This window comes from Balaenoptera borealis (genome assembly GCF_965194805.1).
Source record: "Balaenoptera borealis genome assembly, chromosome: 2".
Lineage (NCBI taxonomy): Eukaryota > Metazoa > Chordata > Mammalia > Artiodactyla > Balaenopteridae > Balaenoptera > Balaenoptera borealis.
The window spans coordinates 64,902,198-64,924,482 of record NC_138867.1 but is presented as its reverse complement, the minus strand read 5'-3'; the positions used below and the strand labels follow the sequence as shown (position 1 = coordinate 64,924,482).

Below are 22,285 nucleotides of genomic sequence, written 5' to 3'. Positions count from 1 at the left end.
AGCCATTGGGATGTAAAGTAACCTTCTGTAGCAGCAGGTAAGGAAACTAAGGAGCACTCACCAGTGGTACAGAGCATGTTAACAAAAAGACACAAGAATGGATTCGACTACTTTCATGCAAAATGTCTAGGACGGAACAGTAAATTCAGTTCAATACTAAGAAGCAAACACTAGAACTTGGTATTACTTCCAAAATGGCTCACTCAAGTAGTATTGCATACTATTCTAAGTGACAAAAAGGTACTAAGTAAAGTTATTTATAGATACAATGGTTGTACAGTTAACTTAAAACACATTGGGAATAGCTGCTGTGTGATTTTTTAAGTTGACATGTGCAGTCGAATCACAGATTCATTAAAGTTGAATCTTTTTCTATGCCCGTGATGACTCTGTGAACCATGAAGGAAATGAGACTAGAAGATTCCCAAACAAGTCAGATGATAACTACAGTGGTTGCTGATTGTTGAGATTATTGCTAAACTGTAATTCATAATTGGATGGAGTATTTATCTCTCTGCTGTAAACCCTCATAGCTGAATTGCTTAAGTACAAGTTATAGAATTTCAGCACACTTAATTTTTAATAGAATAACATCTTTTCAAGCATACATAATCAATTTATAGACAATGGCTCTAGGCCATGAAACACGCCTCAAGGCATTTAACAGGATTGAAATTATACTTAATGTGTTCTGTGATGACGTAAGAATTAAGCTAGAAATCACTAACAAAAAATATATAGGCAGGGGCTTCCCTGGTGGCGCAGTGGTTGAGAATCTGCCTGCCAATGCAGGGGACATGGGTTTGAGCCCTGGTCTGGGAAGATCCCACATGCCGTGGAGCAACTAGGCCCGTGAGCCACAACTACTGAGCCTGCGCGTCTGGAGCCTGTGCTCTGCAACAAGAGAGGCCGCAATGGTGAGAGGCCCGCGCACCGCGATGAAGAGTGGCCCCCACTCGCCGCAACTAGAGACAGCCCTCGCAGAGGAACGAAGACCCAACGCAGCCAAAAATAAAATAAATAAATAAATAAATTTATAAAATTGTTGCCGTTCTTACTTTAAAAAAAATATATATATATATATATATAGGCAGAGCCTCTAAATATTTAGAAATTAAACAATGCACTTCTAACTATCCCATGGGTCAAAAAGGAAATCACACAGAAAATTAGAAAATATTTTGAACTGAAATATTATGGAGATACATCATATTAAAATTTGTGGGATGCAACTAAAGCAGTACTTAGAGGGAAATTTATAGCTTTAAATGATTATACTAGAAAAGAAAAAAGCCTCAAATCAATTATCTAAGCTTTCATCTTAAGAAGCTAGTAAATGAAGAGAAAATCCAACCAAACACGGGATAAAACAGACATGGGCCAAGATGGAGTGAGATGATTACACTGACAGGCTGTTACACTGATATAAACTAAAATACTGGACAAAATACTAAAGGAACTACCTGAGAACTCTGAAAAGTAAGGAAAAACAGGCAGATTGAGGAGTCAAAATATGAAGAAGCAACCTACATGGGGGTGAGTTTCCAGGGTCCCCCCACCCCCTTGTTTTGCTTGTGCTTTTGACCCAAGGGTGGGCTGTAGTCATGGTCCCCATGGAGTCTCCAGTCATTAAGGAAAATCAAAAGAGTTCTAAAAGAAATGCTAAAGGAAGTTCTTCAGGCAGAAGGAAGATGTTATCAGAAGAAAACTTGGAACTTCGGGAATGAGGAAGAGCATCAGATATGGTAAATATCTGTACTAATAAAAACTATTTCTCTCCCCCTTAAGATATGTATGACTATTGAAAACAAAAATCATAAGATTGTATGGTTCACATTTCCATGTATGTAGGTGTAGTACATTTGACAGTTATAACATAGAGAGGGGAAAGTAAAGACCAATAGGATTTTAAGTCTTCTACATGTTACTTGAAGCAGTAAAATATTACCTCCAAGTAGACAAAATTTATATATATAGTATATCCTAAAGCACCACTAAAACTAAAACAAACAAACAAAAAAAACCCCACAAAAAAACAGAAAAATTGAAATGGAATACTTATAATTCAAATAGAAATTAATCAATAATATTAAATGTCTAAATAATCTAAAAGAAGGTGTGAAATAGAAAACAGAGGAACAAAAATTAGAGTGGAAAACAAGACATAAGAAATCCACTTCAAACATAAAAAAAGAGATAGGTCACAAGTAAAAAGATGGAGAAAAATATACCATGCTGGATTGGCTATACTATTATCAGACAAAGCAGATTTCAGAGCAAGGGCTATTTCATAGATAAAGAGGGGCATTTCATAAAAATAAAGAGCTCAATTCTCCAAGAAGACATAGCAATTTTAAATGTGTATGCCCCTAACAACAGAATTTCAAAATATGTGAAGCACAAACTTAAAGAACTGAAAAGATAGACAGATCCATAATTATAGTTGGAGATTTCAACACTCTTCTCTCAGTAATCAATAGAACGAGTAGACAGAAGATCAGCAAGCATATAGAAGACATGAACAACAAGATCAACAATCTTGACCTGAATGATATTTATATGGAACACTTTACCCAACAGCAGCAGAATACACATTCTTTTCAAGTGCACGTGGAACATTCACCACAATAGATCATATTCTGTGCCATAAAGAAAACTTAGCAAATGTAAAATAATTGAAAGCAAGCTCTATTCTCTGAACATAATAGAATTAATCTAGAAATCAGTAACAGAAAGATATTTGGAAAATGCTAATATTTTTAATCAGCAGAGCATCTGTATGTTTACATATTACTTTTCTGTTTTGTATCCTTAAAAATTTCACAGTAAGAATGTAAACTAAAACTTTAAATGTTTAAACTAGTACAGAAGGATAGCTTGGTGAGAGTTAAAATAATGAGAGCCCCTCCTTATGACTAGATTGTTCTCAGAGACTCTGATAAAACTCGAAGGAGGGAGTGGGGTGGATGGAAGAAAAGTAAAGACCCCTCCTAAACTACAAGGAAAAATCCGTAATAATCAAGAACACCGTAGAGTTGTCAATAGCAAATGAAATCTGCAATGTAAATTGTTAAATTGTGAAATGTAAGCCGTGGTTTTGTTTATTCTGTGACATTTGGTAAAGGTAGAAAATAAGATTCAGAACCTGCTGTCCCTCCAGTAGCCTCTATTTGCCACGCCTCCCTTTGTCGGCCTCCCTTGTCTGCCACCACCAACTCTTTTCAACTTCAGAATCCCAGGCAGAGATTAGACAGAGTCACAGCCTTCGGGTTTCATGAGCGATGTCGATTCAGGCCATGGAGAACACCCCACTCCTCTCCCCTCAACATAAAATAGTTTGGTCAAGCTCCACCTAAGCTTAGCAGACACCACTATTTCCAGGACGTGGCAATGAGAAGACCCTGAGTCTCAACTGTGGGAATTTGGGCATGCCACCTGACTGCCTAGCCTTGGTTTCCTTATCTGGGAACTAGAGGTAATTAACCCACCTCACAGGAGCTGTGAGGATGAAATAAGATAATTGGTGTGAAAGTGCTTTGTCAGCAGGAAAAGCGCCTCTCAAATGATTTACTGCTAAAGACACCAGTCTCAGGATCTGGAGGTGATGCTCACCTGGGGTAGTGATCAGTTTCTCTCATCCTCCTAGAAATGGTGTGACCTGAGTCAGTGAATCATCCTGTTGTACTTACTAGAGGGAGGGCAGAGATGGCCAGCTGACTACTCAAATCCCTGCTCCCCCTCCCAGGGTGCAGAGTTGGTGCTAGAAAGTGGCTGACCGGCCAGAAACTGCATTTCCCAGTGCCCTTGGCATCCATGTGAGACCAAGGGTCTAGTTCTTGCCCCTGGAATGTGAGCCACAGCTTTATGAAGCAGAAGTGCTTTCTTGTGCTTTTTTCTCGCCATAAGGCAGAAAGAACCCGAGTCCTGAATCAGCACATGGAAGAAGAGAGGCATCCAGTCGCAAGAAACACCTGCCTGGGGCCATTACATGAGAATGAAATAAAGATCTATGATGGATGTTTGAGCAATCATACATTTTTGGAATATGTGATAAAGCAGTTGGCATAACCTTAACAAGGAGGGTACATAATGCTTCTAGGTTTAATTCCTTGTTCTGTCAAGCTTTTGTGACCATGGCCATGGTCACTTGCTACCTATACTCTTTATACCTCAGTTACCTCACCGATAAAATATGGATGATAATAGTTCTTAATGTGAACTCTGGGTTGTTGTGAATGTTAATTGATGTCATGCATACAAGGTGACAATAATGATAAATGTTCAATAAATGTTGGCCACTATTATTATTAAACAGCGTAGAATTACCAAGCCTTTTTTGAAAGTTCATTCATTCCAGAAAAAAAATTCTAACTGTAGCTTGTCTCCAGGTGACTGTGGCCATTACACACATATCAAATATTTTCCAAAGAAATTTTTTCAGGGCCTTAGCATTTTTCCTGGACAGTTTTTAATCTTTATTTGAACACAGTTAACTGGAAAATCTCCAAGACTAAAGCTTAAGGCTCAGCTTATACCTGAAGGGTCATGTGTATTGATTTAATGATAGTTTGTGACTTGACCAACAACTTCTTAGAAGCCTCCCGGACCTGCCCTCTCCAGGGTGCGGTCAAGAAGCCAAGGATGCAGTTGCCTTACAGCTGCAGGTCCGACTGTAACCAGCAGAGGGCAGTGCTGCATACACACCGCTGCAACTTTTGAAGATGCCCGGGGCCTTTCCATTATGAAGTATTTTTTCTCCCCATTTTCATTCCTTGCCTTTAGAACAATGACCATGATATTTCAAAAAAATCTGGTTATCCTCGGTTGAGCTCAGTTTTTATAGATCTTCTGAGTCTCTTGTGTGGTCACTGGCACTGGTGTGGTTGGGAGAGGCGTATTCCCTGAATGTAACAACAGGAGACCCCGTGCTCTCCCGGATCTGCCGGCCCAGCCACCTGTGCTCCTTGTCCTCCTTTCCTGAGTCACTTGACACCCACCGGTTTCTGCAAATGATTCCCCCCCATCCTCTCCCACCCATGGCAGATTCCAGGACTCCAGCCTGTCACCTCAGTCATTCTCAACTGTGTGTTGGAGAGGGGGTGGGAGGTTATGATGCATTTCAGAGTCTCCTATATGAAGTGTTCTGAAAACACACGTGCCCGGGTCTCACTCCAGAGCTCCTGAATCCGAGGCTGGGGTGGGTGAGGCTTTGAAGCAGCTCCTGGAGTGATCAAGGTCTGACAAGCACTCCCACTGCCACCCGGCATGCCGCTGGCGTAGTTAATAAGGACCCAGATGAGGCAAATGGCAGGCGAGGGAGAGGAGGGCCCAGTTGGGGGTGGAGTTGGCATGACTCAGTGATTGATCGGTGCTCTTACTCTCCCCATTTTTCCCCAGAGGGAAAATCTGAAACCCACTCCCTCCCAACAGGTGATTCACCTCTTTCTTAACTGAGAAAATTAAAGCTCTCCAACAGTTCTGCCCTCCTCATTAACACTCCGAGTTCTTATCCACATTCTCCATCCTTCCTCCCCACTGGTGCTCAGCCTGTCTTGGCCTCCGCAGGTGTCTGGAGCCTGCCCACCTTCCCTTGGCTCTCTGGGGACCCCTCTACTCCATTATCTGTTCCCCACCTGCACCTTTGGTTCTCCCTCTCCGGGGCTCCTTTCCTCCCTCCACAGCCCCATCGCCTGTGCTCAGAGCTTCCCTGTTACTCGCGCTCTCATCCAATCATCACCAGTTCTATGAGTTCTCCCTGCTTCTCATGATCCTTCCACTTCATCCCCTCTTCCCTGTCCTTGTGCTGACCTCTGTCACTCCTTCCCCATGACAACAACACATCCACTGAACTGGCCCGTCTCCACAAAGCTCACTCCCCAGACTGATTCCAGAGAGATTCTTGTAACATGCTAATCAAACATACTTTGCCCTGACTGCAAACTTTCATTCTCCCCGCCCACCACTGCTGGACAAACCCCCCACACCTCACACACCACACAGGCCCTTCTCCACTTGCCCTTCCCCACCCCTGCACTTCTCACTATGCACCCGCGAGACTTTTAAGGAATCTTTGCCTTTGCTTAGTACTCCTTTCCCCATTTCGCTTCCTGAAGCAAACTCCCATTCATCCTACAAAACCCAGCTCGGGTACCATCTCACATGAAGAGCTCCCTGATACCCTTGGAGAGATTTCATCCTTCTCTCTTGAAAGATAACTCTGAGCTAATATCAGGCTCTCACTGGTGCCCCTTCCCTCTCTTCAACGTTGGAGTCATTAAGTACTCCTCTGCATACTCCATTCATTCACAATTCTCTCTTCCTTTCCAAGCTGTCAGCTTCTTGAGGGCATAGGCTGAGAATGACTCATTTCAGCCCTCCTAGTGCCTAGCACAGCGCCTCTCTCAGTAATTGTGGGGATGGGTTAGAGCTAGCCTCTCTGCTTCCTTTCACAGATCAAGTTCTTTAAAATATCAAATCCCTGCCTCTTCGGTATTTCCACTCCCACTCACCCCTGCACCCCCTAAAATCTGTTCTCCTCCCATGTTTCTGATCTTTTAAAGAAACAAATGACTCAGCCACGTGTCTAAAGTACACTGTGCCCATTCCCTTCCCACCTTCTTTGACCTCTGGGTCTTCTGACCCTGGTGACTACCACCCGCTTTGACATTCTTCCCTTGGTTTGTGTAGTGGAGTGTCATTGTTTTGGCTGTATCCATTCTATCTCCCTCTGGGAACAATGCCCCAATCCTCCTCTAGTCAACTGTCCCTCCCTCATTCTCAGTCCATGTGGTTTGGATGCCTCCATTCGTAACTCGAGATGGATGTTGACTTAATTCTAAACAACAGAGCATGACAACCCATTGGCTTAGAAATGGGCATATAATGGGCTACACCAGAGTCAGACTCATTCAGAGAACTTCACTGAAACTGTCTGGAGGAGAATTGCTCTTCCTGATGGAGAAGATAGAATGGAGCTCCTGGCAGCTGTTTTGTCATCATAAGGACAAGGTTCCTGGGCCAACATAGGGAAGCATAAGGTGAAAAGAGTAAAAACAAGTCCCCAAATCACTGAGCCCCTGAATACATCTGAGCCAGGACTACCCTGGGCTTACCTGTTACATGAGTCAATATACTCTTTTATTATTATTAAACCAATTTGAATTGAGTTTCCTATCACTTGTAAAAAAAAAAATCCTATACACTACTATATATAAAAGAGATAACCAACAAGGACCTACTGTATAGCACAGGAAACTCAATATTTTGTAATAATCTATAAGGAAAAAGAATCTGAAAAAGAATATATATATATACATATATATAAGTGAATCACTTTGCTGTACACCTGAAACTAACACAACATTGTAAATCAACTATACATCAATTTTTTAAAATCCTGACTAATTATGGTTATTATGATCTGTAGTATATGAGGCCTCCCACTACATTCTCTTTTTCCTTCACTGGTTTCTCGTTTTCCTCCTATCTCACACATGTAATCCTGATGCTAACAGAAATTTTCATTTGCAGAAGGTTTACAGCTCACAAGCCACCTGGACAGAGCCCTCCCCAGCTTTCACACACACTCTCCCTGTTGAACACACCAGTTCTGTAGCTCCGGCTTCCCTATCTATAGGATGACCCAAATTCTCATCTCCAATTCCAACTTCTCCACAGAACCCCCAGCCTCACTGTTCTAACCACCTGCCATTCATTAGCATCCCACCAATTCCTCTGAATTGCCTGAAACCCAATTCTTCCTTTCCAATTTCTCTTTTTCCAAAACGAGTGCTCTTTCTGATTATCTTTTTTTTCTTTTTTTAAATTGAAGTATAATGGATTTACAATGCTGTGCCAATCTCTGCTGTACAGCAAAGCGACTCTGCTTTACACATATAGACATTTAAAAAATATATTCTTTTCCAGTATGGTTCATCCCAGAAGACTGGATATAGTTCCCTGCGATTATCTTAATTTTGGTCAAGGTATTAAACTTTTCCAGTTTCCCCTAGTCTGAAACCCAGAAGTTATCCTTCATTATTCCTTCCCTCTTAGTTTGGGAATCAGCCCTGACTCAAGCTGGGCTAAAGAGAGTGCCCAAGACTAGTAGGAAAAAGATGCTCTCTCCTTCCTGAGTTCCAGGCTGGTAGGAGCTTTGAGTTGCGGGGGTCACCGTGCCTGCCTGAGGATGAAGCCAAGCCTGACGGAAGCAGGGCTGAGAGAGGGAGAGGGCAGAAGACTCCCAATGGTGCCATCTGAACCCCTACACCCCGCCTTGATTGAAGCCAGACCTAAGCCCTGGACATTTCAGTTATATGAGCTATTAAATTACCTTTTTTGCTTCAGCCAGGTTGCCTGTTTTCTCTTATAACCCTCTTGTAATACTGACACAGACTTTGTCTGTTGCTTGTCTCAAGGATGCCAGAGCTGACTGCAGATATTTAAGAAAGGTCAGACAACCACTGGCTAGTTACGGCTCTCATGAGGGATCTGGACGGGATGGCCTTAGATGTCCTTCCAGACTCGGGGAACCAGCGCTGGGTTCACTTGGGAACCTTCTCCCTTTTGGGAATACAGCCCCTCCCTTCCCAATTCTTTCCTGCAGGCAAGTCTCACGTTCCGCCCTTCATCAGAGCTGCTACTGCTGCCTTTTCCTGTCTTCCCTATTAATGCAGGACCTCTTTGAGGGGATGTGGAGGCTGTGAGCTTTTCTTCTTAGTTTGGTCAGTGTTTACGAGAAAGAAGGGAGGGAGGAAAGGAGAGAACGGTACAAAGGGAAGGGAAAGGAAGGCAAGAAATCTACGGTTCACAGTATTCTAAGCACTTAATTGTGAAGCTCCATCTAGTCTCTTAATTATTGATTCAAAATCCCTCCTTGTTGTATTTGCTACTTTTTAAAATCTGAAATGTTCCTTTATGCTTTCAGGTCGATTTAAAAAATACAATCCATAGAGGACAGTGCTCTGTAGCAAAGACATCTGCAGCAAAGACACTTTCATTCTAAACTCCAGTGTCACCCTCTCTTGACCTCGTCTTCTTGCTCACCTCTCTTTTTTCTTGTGATTTTCTTAGTTTCCTTCTTTATCAGAATGAAGTGCCCGGACCCACAGCTGATACACTGGCTCATAATGGTGTATGGGGCATAGTTGCCAAGGATCCTTCCAGAGATATTTAGACAAGTGACACTATTGTCTAACTTGTCAAAGGAAAACTAGATAATGAGATAATCCTCCCCAGCAAGTTACAGAAGCAAATAATCTAAGATACGTCCTCTCTGTTTTCATTATCAGAGGCTTGACACCTCCCACCAAAAAAAAAAAAAAAAAAAAAAAAAAAAGGAAGAAAGAAACACCCTAGACACCTTCTACTTTCCATTGTCTGGGAAGTTTTTCCATCCAGACATTTCTTAAGTGGTTAGAATGGCGCTGAGTGTAATTGTGGTGATGGGTCCAGCTGGCCCAGACTTCCCTACAAGGACCTCTGCATTGCAGTATGTTTACAATAATAGTCACTGCCTCAAGTGGATGAGATTTCTAAGCGAATGTTACTGTTTCTCTATGCACCCAAGAATTCATATTTAAATGCTTACTGAGAACTCACTGTGTACTGCACTCTGGTAAACTGAGGGAGGAGATGCCAAAACAGGGAGGCACTGTCCTCGCTCCCTGGGTGTCTATCATCTAATTAGAGACAGGCTACATCCCCACACCTACAGATTTCACTTCAGCTGAGAACCTGAATCCAGGGGTTCTCAACCCTGGCCGCACATTAGTGTCACCTGAGAAGCTTTATGAGCACTGTTGATGCCGTGCCTCATGCTAAACAATTAAATGAGCGATACCTGGGTAGAGCCCAGGCATGTGAATATTGTTAACCCCTGCCTCGCCCACCCTCTCCCCACCTCTCGGCAAGTCTAAGGTGCAGTCAGATTTGAGAAACTTTGGCCTAAATGCTACCTCTTCTTAAACACAGAGATCAGTTTGTCCTCCCTGACTGCCCCAGCCAGATGGAATAAATATTACTGATTCTCAAAAGTCCAAGTGTTTCCATCAAAGAAACACTCAGGAAACTTCAGGCCAAGTCCTCTTTTCCAGAAGGCACAGGAGGAGGAGGAGGAGGAGGTGGCAGGACAGTCGACATGCTGTAGCCCTTGCCCTCACTTGGAAGGTTTCTTTGCTCAGTACTAACAAAAGGCAGGGTCAATCAGCCAGCCTGGGAGATCATGGAGGTCAATCCAAATACATCCCAACTCCTGGACTAACCGTATATTTCTTTGCAGCCACTTGACTTGCTGGAAGGTGCCTACATTCATAAACTCGGGGTCTGGCAGTTATCTGGACCAAATGAGAAGTATATTTCAAATCATAAAACTGGAATCTTCAGAGGCGACAGAGATTGACCTAGATTTTTCTCCTCCTAGGCCTCCATCTCTGACCACATTCCTGGCCAGTGCAGGTGCAGCGTCCCAGCTAACAGAAGCAGGCCGGGCCTTAGTGTCCCAGAACAGACATTCTTAGGCCCTGACTACAGCTGCCTGGCTGGGAGATACGACTTAGCCTTGATTAAAGTAGTCTTTTATTTCCCCTGAGTGAGCCCATTCAGCCAACATGAATCCATTTGTCCAACTGATTCTAACCTAATCGCCAGCACAGCAGCCAAAACCTCTAAGGCCCTGACCTCTCTCTGTAATTGCTCTGACCAGCATGTCTGCGTCCTCTCGCTGACAGTTCAGACGAGCCGGGCTCCAAGCTCTACCTCAGAATGTGATTCATCCAGAACATCAGAGCACGGGAGACGCAGACTGGAAAATTTTATGTTCTACGGGCAAAAATAAAGCGAGACTGAGCAATGGAGATGTAAGCTTCCATTTTTATAATTGTTTCTTAAGGGTATGGGTAGGATGCTTTGTTCAGAAGGTGGAAAGTTTTACAAGGCTCCAGAGGGGCTCCTACTGCCGAGGAGGAAACAAGAGCTTTCTCACCAGTAGAAAAATCCAGCCCTTGAGCCCACTTGGACACCCAGTGTCAGGGTGGTCCGGGCCTCCCAGAAGGAGCCTGGCATCATAAAATCTCACTTGATCACAAGCTGTGGTTTCTGGGAAGCAGTGACACCTGTGGCTCTGGTCCCTCAAGTGCCTCCCCTAAATGTTGGCCCTGCCCTGAGGGGTAAGATCAGGCCATTTGACCCCCTTTGGCCCTCAGCCCTCCTGCGTCCGAGTCTCCAAGTATCACGATCATAAATGTCACCTCAAGACCATCTCTAGTCAATTCTCTTCTTCCCAGCCCTTATTTTGAATGAGCTTGGAGGGAGAGTGGAAATGCCCACCTCGAGCCTGTGTTCACAGAGGGCATTTCTGCAACAGCAGCAACAGGAGGTGGGACCTGCTTTCCTGGGGGAGGCCCCTCACAGCACCAGCTGCATTCTAATGGTTCATTCTACCAACATTCACTCTGTTTCTACTACATGCCAGGTAAGAGATAAGCTGCACACTATACAGGATGCAAAGCTGAGCACGGAGTAGCCCCCAGGGAGCTTCTTCTCTAACAGAGAGAAGGGAGGCTAGTGCTGCTCAGGATTCCTGGGGAGGGGAGGCAACATCAGGTGCTGTGATACTGATGTTGATCTAAAATGATATCTCATAGCTTCATTCAGGCCACTTACAAAAGGGGAAATTCCTCATCCTGATTCCATCTCAGAAGGAATTTGGAAACGTATCCCCTGTTGTCTCAGAGCTCCTCACTGAGACACTGTTGCTAATTTTCTGCTGTCCTGGCTGGGCACCTCCACAGGTGATTCATGTGGATTTCTGTATGGCTGTCCTGTTCATCACTGGTCATTGTCCTTCTTAAGAAGAGAGCAGCCTTAGGTATTCTACATAAGAATACGTGTGTTCCCTTCTGAACTTATTCTATGAGGCCAGCATCACCCTGATACCAAAACCAAAGATATCACCAAAAAAAAAAAAAAAAAAAATTGCAGGCCAATATCACTGATAAACATGGATGCAAAAATCCCCAACAAACAATTAGCAAACCAAATCCAACAATACATTAAAAGAATCATACACCATGATCAAGTGGGATTTATCCCAGGGATACAAGGATTTTTCAGTATCTGCAAATCAATTAATGTGATATACCACATGAACAAACTGAAGAGTAAAAACCATATGATCATCTCAATAGATGCAGAAAAGGCTTTGACAAAATTCAAAATCTATTTATGATAAAAACTCTCCAGAAAGTGGGCTTAAAGTGAACCTACCTCAACATAATGAAGGCCATATATGACAAACCCACAGCTAACATCATACTCAATGGTGAAAAGCTGAAAGCATTTCTACTAAGATCAGGAACAAGACAAGGATGCCCACTCTTGCCACTTTTGTTTAACACAGTTTTAGAAGTTCTAGCCACAGTAATCAGATTAGAAAAAGAAATAAAAGGAATACAAATTGGAAAGGAAGAAGTAAAACTGTCAGTGTTTGCACATGACATGATACTACACGTAGGAAATCCTAAAGATGCCACCGGAAAAATTACTAGAGCTCGTCAATGAATTCAGTAAAGTTGCAGGATACAAAATTAATATACAGAAATCTGTTGCATTTTTATATTAACAGTGAACTCTCAGAAAGAGAAATTAAGGAAACAGTCCCATTTATCATCGCATCAAAAAGGATGAAATACCTAGGAATAAACCTACCTAAGGAGGTAGAAGACCTGTACTTGGAAAACTATAAGATGCTGATGAAGGAACTTGAAGATGGCACAAACAGATGGAAAGATATACCCTGTTCTTAGATTGGAAGAATTAACATTGTTAAAATGACTATACTTTCCAAGGCAATCTACATATTCAGTGCAATCCCTGTCAAAATACCAATGGCATTTTTCACAGAACAAGAACAAATAATTTTAAAATTTGTATGGAAATACAAAAAACCCTGAATAGCCAAAACAACCTTGAGAAAGAAGCACAGAGCTGGAGGAATCACATTACCTGACATCAGACTATACTACAAAGCTACAGTAATAAAAACAGTATGGTACTGGCACAAAAACAGACACATGGATCAATGGAAGAGAATAGAGAGCCCAGAAATAAACCCATGCACTTATGGTCAATTAATCTATGACAAAGGAGGCAAGAATATACAATGGAGAAAAGACAGTCGCTTCAATAAGTGGTGCTAGGAAAACTGAACATCTACATGTAAAATAATGAAATTACAACATTCTCTAATACCATAAACAAAAATAAACTAAAAATGGATTAAAGACCTGAATGTAAGACCGGATACCATAAAACTCCTAGAGGAAAACATAGACAGAACACTCTTTGACACAAATTGTAGCAGTATTTTTTTGTAACCTGTCTCCTCAAACAAAGGAAATAAAAGCAAAAATAAACAAATGGGACCTAATTAAACTTAAAAACTTTTGCACAGCAAAGGAAACCATCAACAAATTGAAAAGACAACCTACTGAATGGGAGAAAATATTTGCAAATGATATGACCAATAATGGGTTAGCATCCAACATATATAAATAGCTCATGCAACTCAACATCAAAAAAAATCAAACAACCTGATTTTAAAATGGGCAGAAGAACTGAATAGACATTTTTCCAAAGAGGTGATGCAGATGGCCAACAGGCACATGGAAAGATGCTCAACATCACTCAACCTCAGGGAAATGCAAATCAAAACCACAATGAAATATCACTTCACACCTGTCAGAATGGCTATCATCAAAAAGAACACAAATGACAAATGTTGGCGAGGATGTGGAGAAAAGGGAACCCTCATACCCTGTTGGTGGTAACAGAAACTGGTGCAGCCTCTGTGGAAAACAGTATGGAGGTTTCTCAAAAAGCTAAAAACAGAACTACCATGTGAACCAGCAATTCCACTCCTGGGTATATATCCAATAAAAACAAAAACACTAATTCAAAAAGATACATGCACCCCAATGTCCATAGCCGCATTATTTATAATTGCCAAGATATGGAAGCAACCTAAGTGTCCATCGACAGATGAATGGATAAAGAAGATGTGGTATATATACACAATGGAATATTACACAGCCATAATAAAGAACAAAATCTTGCCATTTGCAGCAACATGGATGGACTTGGAGGGCATTATGCTAAGTAAAATAAGTCAAACAGAGAAAGACAAATACTGTATGATATCACTTATATGTGGAAACTAAAAATACAACAAACTAGTGAACATAATAAAAAAGAAGCAGACTCACAGATATAGAGAGCAAACTAGTGATTACCAGTGGGGAGAAGGAAGTGGGGCGGGGCAATATAGGGGTATGGGATTAAGAGATACAAACTATTAGGTGTAAGATAAGCTACAAGAATATATCATACAACACAGGGAATATAGCCAATATTTTATACTAACTATAAATGGAGTATAAGCTTTAAAATTTGTGAATCACTAAATTGTACACCTGTAACATATATAATATTATACATCAAATATACTTCAATTTAAAAAAACTAAAAACCAATTTTTAAAAATGGCAACCGGGCTTCCCTGGTGGCGCAGTGGTTGAGAATCTGCCTGCCAATGCAGGGGACACGGGTTCGAGCCCTGGTCTGGGAAGATCCCACATGCCGTGGAGCAACTAGGCCCGTGAGCCACAACTACTGAGCCTGCGCGTCTGGAAGCCTGTGCTCCGCAACAAGAGAGGCCGTGACAGTGAGAGGCACGCGCACCGCAATGAAGAGTGGCCCCCACTTGCCGCAACTAGAGAAAGCCCTCGCACAGAAACGAAGACCCAACACAGCCAAAAATAAATAAATTAATTAATTAATTAAAAAAAAAAAAGGCAACCATTAGCAACAACAGGGATGGACCCTGAGGGCATTATGCTAAGTAAAATAAGTCAGACAGAAAAAGACAAATACTGCATGTTCCCAATAGATACCTATACCAAATCATTATATTGTACACCTAAAACTAACTCAATGTTATATGTCAATTATATCTCAATAAAAAGATAATTTAAAAAATTTAAACAAAACAAAAAAGAGTACATGTGTTCCCTCAGCTAATTCCCCCCACCCGTAATGCAGAGCGAGGCAAAGAACCACATGAATTGGGGGATATAGTACCCTTCTCCCAGCGCTCAAAATGGTTCATTTGGAATAAAGATTAATTAAGGTAAAAGTGGGGAAAGTGTTCTTACATTCAGCTCTCCAGCAAAGTCCCACGGCAGTTCAACCAGAGAGAGCGCGGTGTCTTCGACCACGACTGGCCCTGCCCTGCATTCTGACCTCTTGAATCACCCCCAGCTTTTGTTCTCAATCTCTCTTCCAGGAGAAGGTTTTGCGTGGCCATCCCCCATCTCATTGCAGCTATTTCGGTACATCTTCCTTTCCTAAGTCAGCCTTTCTGGGACACCTCTCTTAAACCGGGCTTCTTAACCTTGGCAGGGGGCTTTAAGTACTGATGCCTGAGCACAGCCCCAGGGTTCTGACTGGGTTGGTGTGGGGCGGGGGCCAGGCATTGTGCGTTTCAAGCGCCCCAGGTGATTCTCATGTGTTCTTAAAGGGCTGCGCCTTTGGTTTTCTCTTGCCAGGCTTTTTCTTACACTTTGTATTCTATGTGCTCATTGTTATAAAGAGAGGGCTGAAGCCAGGGCAATAGCTCGGTTCTGGAAGTTCAACATTACACCACTGAAGGAATTTACCTCCCTTGTCTTTGGCCAGAGCTAAAGGCCTCTGGTTCCGGGGTCTTTAGAAATTTTATCCTCAATGTCACCAGTTCCCAGGAGAAGTACTCCCCATATTTCTGCTTGTATTTGTGGAAACCTAACCACATCTTTATAACCTAAAAAGCCACACAATGGGGCTGTGACTCCATATAAGTCGTGGCCATGTGTGGCACTCTGAGTGTCTTTTTCCATTTCTTTTTGTCTCTACTTTCCTCTGCCCCTCGGTTTTTTCACCTTTAAAAAAATCTTTGAATTATTATAAAATATAACTAAAATCCTTAATTTTTTCAAGTTTATTTGAGACAAATTTTTGACCTTCATTCTTATTTTTTTTAAGATACATTTCTCTCTGAAAGAAAAATAAATGCATTGCTACTTAGGTGGCCTCCCTCCAGTTTGTAAAGGCCGGATGGGGTGGGCAGAGCACTGTCCAGGGGTGACTAGAAGGCCCAAGCTTGCCTCCATCATTCACTGGCTACGTACCCTGAGATGCAAGCCACCAAAACATTCCTCTCTTCTCTCAGCCAGAAAATGTAGGATAACATCTTCATGGTCCATATCCACAGCCCACAACCACGGGTCTTTATGAGAATCAAATGAGCCAGTATTTGTGAATAGTCTGAGGGGGAGGAAATGATTCCTTTTCATCAGGTATACTGTGAGCTCGAATCTTTCCGCAAGAGAAATTTTCCATGCTCATTTCGATTTCTTTGGAAACCTTGCATTCAATCGTGTGATCAGAGCCCTTGCTGGTCTATAGGAGGCTCTTCTTTTTCTGGGAAGGCTGATCTGCAGTCTGTCTGCTGTTTTCTGGAAGTTCCATTTCAGAAGGCAGCCCTGGGGAGGCTCCATCTCGACATCTGCAAATCACATCCACGGGGAAAATGTGACTCACTTGAGTGACTGTGTTAAGTTTTCATGGGTATTGTTCAGGGAGTAGGTGTTGTCTTTGGGCCAAATCACTTGAAACCATCAATGACATCAGCCCCATCACTGAAAAACCGACTGTGCCTGCACAGGAAGCAGAGAAAAATGTGGAGGCTGGGAAGCAATGTTACTCTAAGAAGAGTCGCTTTCCCAGCCCTCTGAAGTATTAGAGATAAGGCAGTCAACAAACACAACAGAGCACCCCGGGTACAGTAGGAGAGCAGTAAAGCGTGACCAGCCAGTTCCGGCGCTCTCATAAATAACCCAGTACAAACTGAAACAGCTAAGGTGACTCAACTCCCGTGAATGAGGAGAGACGCAAACAAACCACAGTTGAAGCTGCACGGGTGATGCGTATATAAAACTCCCACTCCCCACTCCCTTTTTTGGCTACATCTGACGTCACTAATTGGTCATCACATTGTCTGCAGGTGACCCTCGATGCAACTCCAGAATCCTTCTCGACTCAGTTTCAACAGCTGCTACCAGTCAATCCAGGATGTCAATTGCTATGAAACTGTTGGACGTTCCCAGTGAAAAGGTTTCAATTACCAAATCAATTCATGCATGTCACTAGGTCAGACACTCAGATCCCAGCTTCCTCCTTCTCATCTTCATCATCAATGTCATCACTACCTATCACCATAAAGCAGATGAGAAGAATAGCCCCCTGAGGGGCCTGCAGGGTTTCTGGCCTGCAAACAAACAGGGGACCCAGCCCCCCCCCTCCTCTAGTGCAGGCTCTCCTAAGGCAGCTTAGCAGGCTCTGATAATGCAGCTGTCAAAGCTGGTGGTCCAGAGACGTGGCCACCTGCCCTCCGGAAGAAGATTCATGGGCATCTCTTTCCACTGCAGCCAGATGAAGACTTCTACCCTAGGCTCATCCCAAGGCTTCTCCAGTATATAAGCTGGAAGAGAATATGTTGTTAAGGTATAGGTGGAGGGTGAACGTAGGACAAGATGAAACTTAAAAAAAATTACTTTTAGAGAAATAGAATAAAAGCCCTAGATTGTTTGTAAGTCATCACTTAGAATGACCCTTGAATTCAGTGCTGGAGAGATATAATGACCCAGTCAAATTAGAGAAACCCAAGAGGCCTTGATTCATCAGGAAACACAGACTCCTGTATGGAAATGAATGAACTCACCACTGAGCCCTCCAGCCACTCCCACTGGGTAGCCAGGCTAAAGTGCAGCTGAAGCATCAGGGGCACCAACCACATGTGCTGTGGGTGTGTGCTCACATGGGGGGGGCAGCTTGGTCGAACACACACCTGAGGGAACAGTACAAGGCTCTTATTCAGACACACCTGTCATCGCCTGGTCTCAGCAATCACTGTGGGGAAACAAAGATTCCCAGGGCAGTGAGTCACGAAGGCCAGAAAAATCAGAGAGAACAGAAGTTACCCAATTTCAAGACTGACCAAGGAGCAGCCTGTGAGTAGACTCCCACTGAATACCCAAGGTCCTTCCCCTAGAACCTGAAAGATGGATGTGAAGGAGGGGTTGGAAGTCCTGAGCTTGCTCAAGAGCTGCCCAGTGAAGGTAGATATGGACATCACACTGAAATCCTAGGCCAAAAGGCATTAGGACCCCCATTTCCAGCTTCACCGGGCTCTATGTTCTAGATGTGATGGAAATCAAGGCTTGAGGTGTGATAAGAAAGGAACTGAAATGATCACCTGTCTTGTGACGGGTCAAGATCCTTACTTATATTTATGTTTTTAGAGGTGGGAAAGAGGAATGTAGGATACAGATGGGAGGGCTGAAGCTGATGAGAAGGGAGTAAAAATGCCATTAACCTTTCCTCATTCTGGAGCAAAGGGAGTTTGGCGCTGTAAATAGCTTTTTTACCCCCAGTAAAACCAGTCATCACACCCCAACTCAGCCTGGGCCTATAATTTCCCAGGATAGTGTTACACCGTATATGACACTGTCATCCTCTGTTAATTCCTCAGCAACGCTACGGCACCAAGGTAGGTAGATACCCCCACCTCTTAAGGAAATACTTGTCTCAGTCTCCCTGACCAGGACCGGGTGCATCATTTGACGTCCTGTCTTGAAGGAAGCCTTCCCTGATTTCACCGCATCCTCCCTCTCACCCTCTAGCCGATACGCCTCTCATTGGTACTCCACAATATCTTGCCCACTGTGTCACCATCCCATTAGAATGTGAGATTACCGAGGGCTGAAGCTCTATCATATTCCTGATACGTCCACAGGGTCATATTACGGTCCATTAAATGTTTCTGGAAGAGAAAAGGGGGATCAACTGACCAACTTGCCCAGGTTTGCTGGGACCTTCCTGATTTTAGCATTGTAAGTCCTGTGTCCTGGGAAACCCCTCAGACTTGGGCAAACCGAACAATTGGTCACCCTGCCAGAAGGGAAAGAGGCAGGGAGGGAGGAAGGAAGCCAAGAAGAGGGAGGAAGGAGTGGGCCCGGGCCAGGAGCCTGGGTGCGCTGACTTGCTGGCATGGGAGTGGCCCGCCCTCCTGCCCAGGAGGTGGCAGCTGGGTAGCAGGTGAGCTGCTGGGGGCTGCGGGCCACTCCATGAGCTCATCCCTGTAAAGGAGCAAAGGGACAAGGGGCCAGCCGTGATCCAGTCATAACTAAATTCTGAAAATAGACCTATTATATTCCCTCAGGGAGCATCTGTTGAGCACCAACCCTTTGTCAGGTTCCAGACGCTGAGAATACGGAAGAAGTAAGGACAGGCCCTGCCCGCCGGAAGCCAGAGGAGGCCGGACACGCTGAGGGAACGTGCTGTGCGCGTCCTGTTTCATCTCGTGGGTAGAGCTCTGCACACACAGCTGATGCACACAGTCACAGTGGGCAGTGTGTCTGCCAGGTTGGCAGACACACTGTCTACCTTGGGAATCCTAGCGGACACTGTTACCACCTCTAGAACAGAACTTCACCACGCATTCCCTTGTCTGTAAAACCCACAGTGTAAGAGGGCTATTGGCTGCTTGGTTTTTAAGCAACATGCAGGTCTTCTCAGAGGGTTGTTAAGAGGATCACCAGGCCCCTCGCTTAAATTAGACTTGATGTCACGGCCAACAGACATGAGGTTGCCAGGACCAGCTGGGGGCCAGGCACCGCGAGGAGGCCCAGGGAACAGAAGGATGCGGGTTTCTGCTGAGCTCAGGGCTGATGGCGCTAATCCCCAGGTATCAGCCCCGCCTGCTCCTTCGGCCGCCCTCCAGTGAGCAGCCCCGGGGCCAGTGGCCAGGCAGCTGCCTCTGAGCCCAGAGACATGGCACAACCAGGCCTGTGGAACTGGACACAATGTCCTGCCCTCTTTTTCTTTACTCCTGATTTTACGTTCTCAGTCCCAGGTTGCGGACCAAGAGGACTATTGCGGTGACTTTCTATCACGGCCCACGGAAGAGAGACACGGCAAATGTAGAGTGCAGCTAACCATCTATCTCTTGGTTGGTCTCCAACCTATCCTGAGCATCGACCTCCACAGATCTGGCACTGTGTCTATTTGGCTCTTAATAACAGATGAATGATTTTTGTCCCCGAACTCCCGCCCCACCCTGATCCCCTACAGTGCATTCTGAGAATGGATTGGTTTATGGAAAAAGAAATATCACCTCTCTGAGTTGTTTCAGAACTCAGAAACATTGTGCAAGGCATTTTGTTTTACAAATCAGAGGGAAACAGACATGGAATAAGTCTTGGAATTAAGATAAAATCACCAAGCCAATAAATGATTTCTTTCCCTCTCCTCTTATCTGTTTATAGAATTTCTCTTCCTTCCTTCCCTCCCTTGTTTCTGGCCATGAGCTGGGTGTATAACAGGAAAACTGGACATGTTTTTCTGCCTTCTGGGAATTCACATGTAATTGGAGTTTATTACTATCACAAGGCAAAGACTTGGAGTTCAGCTCCTTAACAAGCAGGGTCATAGATGAAGCCCTCCCTCAATCTCCTGCCCATTGCATTCATGTTAATAAAGTATTTAAACACAGTATGCTCAGCAAAGAGGGATTAACTGGTAGGGCTGGAGGGGAGAGAGGAAGGAGTAATCAGAAAGGCTTCACAGAGGAGTTGACATTCAAGTAGAGATTTGGGGGATGAATAGGAGTGTATTATGCAGTTAAACTCAAACACAAATTCTCAGCAATCCATGATTAGGATAAGTCAAAAACATGAAAAAGGAAGTTCATAAGCAGAGATTCTGCTTTCAGGATAAACAAGGGGGTTCTATGTATATTTCACCCAGGCTGGGACACCTCCTTCCACAGACTCTCCACCGTGCAACTGGTGTTCATGTCCAGACTGCTGCCCTTTCAGGTGCTGTAAGATCCCATGTTCCCCATCTGTAATGGAGATAAGAAAGTGAACTAACACTCTGTAGAAAGCATTTCTAAATTAAGGGTTAAGACAAAGATTTTGGCTCCATTTGTATTTAACTAGAAACTTCCATTAACCAAAATGTGCCATTCCGCAGGCCAGCTGGCTAATGGAGGTTGTGGCATTTCTCTCTTTGTTTTGCTTTCTTCCTTCTGCTGGCTCCGAGGCCCTTCCCTTCACTCTGGGTTCCTGTGCTCCTGTCTCTGCAGCAGCATCTTCTTCCCTTCCTCTCTCCTCTCCGCCCTCTCACTTGTCAGTGCCTGACTCAGCGGAGATGTGTGGGATCGGGTGGGGAGTGAATCAGTGAGTTGAGATGCGGAAGGAGATTCACTGTGCATTTACTCTTCACTTGCTAAGGTACACCTAGTGCCTCCCCAGCTGACCACTCTCGGTGAAGCTATCTTTGTGGGCGAGGCCATAATCCCAGACTCCAGACTAAGTATAAAAAAGCAAAGCTCATGGGATGGATGGTCAGAGAGATTTATGCTTCCGAGGGAGGAGACTGGAACCCTGACAAGACACAGCTGGCTGAGGGAGTGAGCTGGAAGACTCCGCCCTGGGGTGAGGCAGAAGAGGGGGGCGGGGGTCTTTAAATAGCAGGTGGCTTCACTGTTTCTATAAGTGAAAACAGTATGTTTTCACTGAACACTGATTACGAAAATGGTCTTTTATTAGATAGCTGCCTCAACCCAAAGGACAGCCCTGGAGGTGCTGGCTGGGGAACCTTCCCTGCAGTTCATAAACATGGTTGACTGCACCTCACCATGGCGCCAGGAGTGTTTGTTATTTCTTTCTGCTCAAGGACTCTGTACAGGCCAGGAATGAGGGACCCGTGAGGGTATACAGGCAGTAATAGTCCAGGGCTTTGCTTCAAGCGCCTGCCAGATGTAATTAGCCTTGCCATTTGTGTATTTATCTGAGAGTCATTCATCCTTCTTTTGAGGAGATTGAAAAAGAGACCCACATGTTCTGCCTTGGGGCCTGGGGGAGGGCAGGGAGGAGGGTGCTGGGAAGAGCAAAGCTTGTAAAGACACCACTGAGTCTTCTCTCCACAAGACAGAGCTGAATGTAATTGGTCTCTCCTCTCTTTAATTAACCGAAAAAGCCCTTCTGAAATGGCAGAGTTGGCAAGAGACTGAGGAGCACTGAGTAAATTACCTCTGAGTAAATCACCTGCCTTCTAGCCTCCTTGCTTTGAGGAAGCTGACCCCAATGTCTCATGGCAGGTTGGGGAAGCCCACTCCACTTGCCAACTC

At 44.1% G+C, this 22,285-nt stretch overlaps 1 protein-coding gene across 8 annotated transcripts in view; it reads right to left on the bottom strand.

The window, feature by feature from the left end:
- Positions 1–3,906: 3,906 nt before the first annotated feature.
- Positions 3,907–22,285, bottom strand: part of LOC309622445 (uncharacterized protein) — a 52,491-nt gene continuing 34,112 nt past the window's right edge. For 4 of the 8 annotated variants that reach the window (XM_082378506.1, XM_082378507.1, XM_082378508.1 and 1 more), the window contains 3 exons: positions 20,895–20,995; positions 18,847–18,913; positions 16,604–16,748 (listed from right to left, as the gene is read on the bottom strand). In XM_082378506.1, the coding sequence (XP_082234632.1) occupies positions 16,654–16,748; positions 18,847–18,913; positions 20,895–20,995 (263 nt within the window). In that variant the 3' untranslated portion in view covers positions 16,604–16,653. The other 4 variants (XR_014240878.1, XR_014240879.1, XR_014240880.1 and 1 more) reach the window with 2 other exon arrangements.